General features: G+C 41.9%; 1 protein-coding gene across 1 annotated transcript in view; it reads left to right on the top strand.

Moving 5' to 3' along the window:
- Window positions 1–3,110, top strand: part of focad (focadhesin) — a gene marked incomplete at its 5' end in the record, with an annotated part of 75,092 nt that overhangs the window by 57,313 nt on the left and 14,669 nt on the right. The window contains 2 exons of the mRNA XM_015402087.1: window positions 1,392–1,539; window positions 1,796–1,915. Coding sequence (XP_015257573.1) covers window positions 1,392–1,539; window positions 1,796–1,915 — 268 coding nt within the window. The remainder of the gene's footprint in view (window positions 1–1,391; window positions 1,540–1,795; window positions 1,916–3,110) is intronic.

Raw genomic sequence — 3,110 nt, 5'->3', positions numbered from 1 at the left:
TTAATATGATATTATCATGATATTGCAAAATCAATATATATTGTGATATAGCTATCAAAATTAAATGTATAGATAAAAAAGAAAGGGCTGTATTTGTTCATCAGAAGATATCGATCGTTTAGTTATTTTGGTATGTTTGGGGTTTGAGTCAGTCCATGCCTTCCACTATGACTGCCAGATATGGCACTGCATCACACATCGCAAGGGCTCCTCACGCTATCTGCCATTTTCCCTCATTGTTTTACGTAAAATGTTTAGTTTAAAAAAAAAATCAATATTAGGAACTGAGAGATCAATATATCGGGGAGCTGAAAATCACAATATATATCGCCGAAACGATTATTTAGCACACCCCTATTTAATAAAGCGTGATTAAAATTAGGGCTGTCAATTTAAATTGCAATCATTTTTAACCAAAACTGCGATTTTTCCTTTGCACTAACCCCAAGCTTTTAAACGTTTCACCCAGGCGTTCGGTTTTTGAAAGCTTCCTTGCTGAACAATTTTGCATAAAAAATCTACACTGCAATTATTTTTTAACGAAATTGCAACGCGATTTTATTTCGGTTTTCCTTTGCACTAAAGGCTAGTTTATGCTCAGGAACCAGGTCCTCTGCTTGTGTGTCGCAGTTAACCTTACAGGCTTGTTTTGTTTGTATGACCGCTATTGTGGAAAACGACTCGTGAAGTTGGACCAGCTAGCCATACACCACGATACAGCTAGCTAGAAGAGCGAGGTGTGCAAGAACGCTGGGATCCTTTTTCCTCCTGGAACCCCGTTCTTTTTGGTCCTCATGTTCCTCCGTTGTCGCAGAAACTTGCCCCAACTTCCTCTCTGCCTCGGCCGTATCTAGACCCACAGCTAGCTCCTGATTGGCCCTCTGGCATTGTGGCGTGGATTAACATAGCGTAATATTGGGCATAAATCAAAAATGTCTGCGTAATACTTGCAACACACTGCTACGGGAGCAGTGTGTCACAGCCCTTAACCCCAGGCTTGTTTCACCTAGGCGTTCAGTTTTTGAAAGCTTTCTTGCCCAGAGTCCATTGTGAGAAACATTTTTTTACTTGTGCTAGCATGTAAAGATCTGCGTGCTAGCTAGAACTCTCTCTACTGTTCCGTGTGGCGACGAAACCCACTTCAAGAATTTTACCGCAACCTAAAAGGCTGGAGGGAGAAATTTAGTTACATATGGTGTGATTAAAAATCAGTGCCTCTGCAATTGGAATTTTTTATTTTTTTTTTATTGCGATTATATCGCAAACGCGATTAATTGCCTTAATTTGAGCTGGTAGATGCATTAGGGTGTGTAGCTAAAAGCTGTAGCTGCGGGACTCAGTTTTCTGAGGATGACTTCAGTAACAGGTGAGTTTTCTCTCCTGTTCCGCAGCACCGGCTGCGTGTTGGGCCTAGGCCTCGCGCTCTCAGCGCTCTGCAGCAGAGGCCAGGTGGAACAGCAGGTCCACGTCACCAGAACCCTTGACAAGCTACTGGCTAACCTGCAGGACAGCGGCGGGCAGGGTCGCATGCTGCAGGAGGTACGACAGCACCACACTTCAGCACTTCTACAGGAGGGATGGAGTTCACATTAGACGATACAATGATCTCTGTAGCTTTCATACCAACGTTTCCTCATTTGTGACAGGTTTTCTATGGAGCTTATTATTTTATATATAAAAAAGTTCTATGCTACTTTAATAGAAGTTAAAATATCATTTGTTGCCCCAGTCTCTTGTCCTGACTGGGATCAGAGCTTGATCCTGATCAACAGCAGCAACCATTGTACTTCTTCAGGTGCTGTCTTACTCTGTGGCCTGTGTGAGCGTCTCAGCGTTCAGCGGAGGTCTGATCGATGCTGCCAAGGCTGAGGAGGTCCTGAACAGTCTGCGCGCCCTGACCGAGGAAAGCCAGCAGGTTAGGAGGGGCCCCTTCCTGTATATTTACCTTTGATTTATTGCCTGTTAGAGAAAACTATTTTTAATAAAGTCAGAAAGACGTGAAGGTCAGAAATCAATGGTGAAGTCCATTTTTACCCGGAAGTCAACATTTTTGACAGGGACGCTCCTGAAAGTTGAATTATTGTTCGATGGCCGTAGAGTCTTTCGACACTTCGACTCCTTGACTGAGAGTTCTGAGGTTAATTGAAAGCACCATTAATACCTGAACACAGCGGCTGCGTTTTTAATCTCCCATCTGATTCGTTTTTGTTCCATGTCATACTGACTGCGTAAAGAGAGGCTCCGACTAGGCAGGGTAAGCAGATCTGCGCAGATTTATTTATTTTTTTCACTTTTCTCTCTGTGCTACACCAATAATTTACCATATTTGACTTGTCAGATTATGAAAAGTTATTGAAAATAAATAAATATGTAAAACACAGGCACAGCTATAAAGCAAAGCCCCACATAACGAGTCTGAGCAGCATCTCAAACCGGAACAGAAAATGTTCAGATATTAAAAACATAAAGAGATCTATGACTAAAGAAAAGGAAAATAAACCAATAAACGCTGTGGGACGGTTTCTAAACTGTTTCTAAACTGACTCTTTTTCCGTGAGATCAACTGATTTTATTTTGTATTTTCCTCCAAAGCGGATGCGTTTTACTTTGAAACCGCGTCTCTCTTCCTGTCATGAAATTGCTGCTGAATCGCTGCGTAGTCAGACTAAAACAGACCTGGGCTCTATCTTAGTCGGAGCTACGCTGCCCCCTACAGGAAATCATCCGCATTGACTTTTAATGAACGCTAAATACCACAACCTCTAAGGCGCCATTTTCTGTCTGATCGGATGCAAAATTGGGTCTTCCGACCTTTCCTGTAGTTCCTGTTAGCGCTCAGTCTGGTCCAGGGTTCCAGTTGTTCCTTGAAATTCTCGAAATTTTATTAAATAACAAAAAAATAAAAAAGTTTAAGGCCCTGCAAGGTTTTTAAAAACTGCTATAAAACAACATTTGTCCATATTTAATGTTGAAGTTTCTTCAACTTCACGGCTGCTGTCCAGGTTTGTTTCCTGTTAGTTTAGCTGACATCATCTCACCAGGGTCAGACTGTACGGAAGCCGAGAGCGGTCGTATTCGATTTATTTTTTTTTAATTTTCCTTCTCAAGAT

Source organism: Cyprinodon variegatus, unplaced genomic scaffold (assembly GCF_000732505.1).
Source record: "Cyprinodon variegatus isolate N-32 unplaced genomic scaffold, C_variegatus-1.0 Scaffold1297, whole genome shotgun sequence".
Taxonomy (NCBI): Eukaryota; Metazoa; Chordata; class Actinopteri; order Cyprinodontiformes; family Cyprinodontidae; genus Cyprinodon; species Cyprinodon variegatus.
This window is presented reverse-complemented; position numbering and strand designations above follow the sequence as displayed.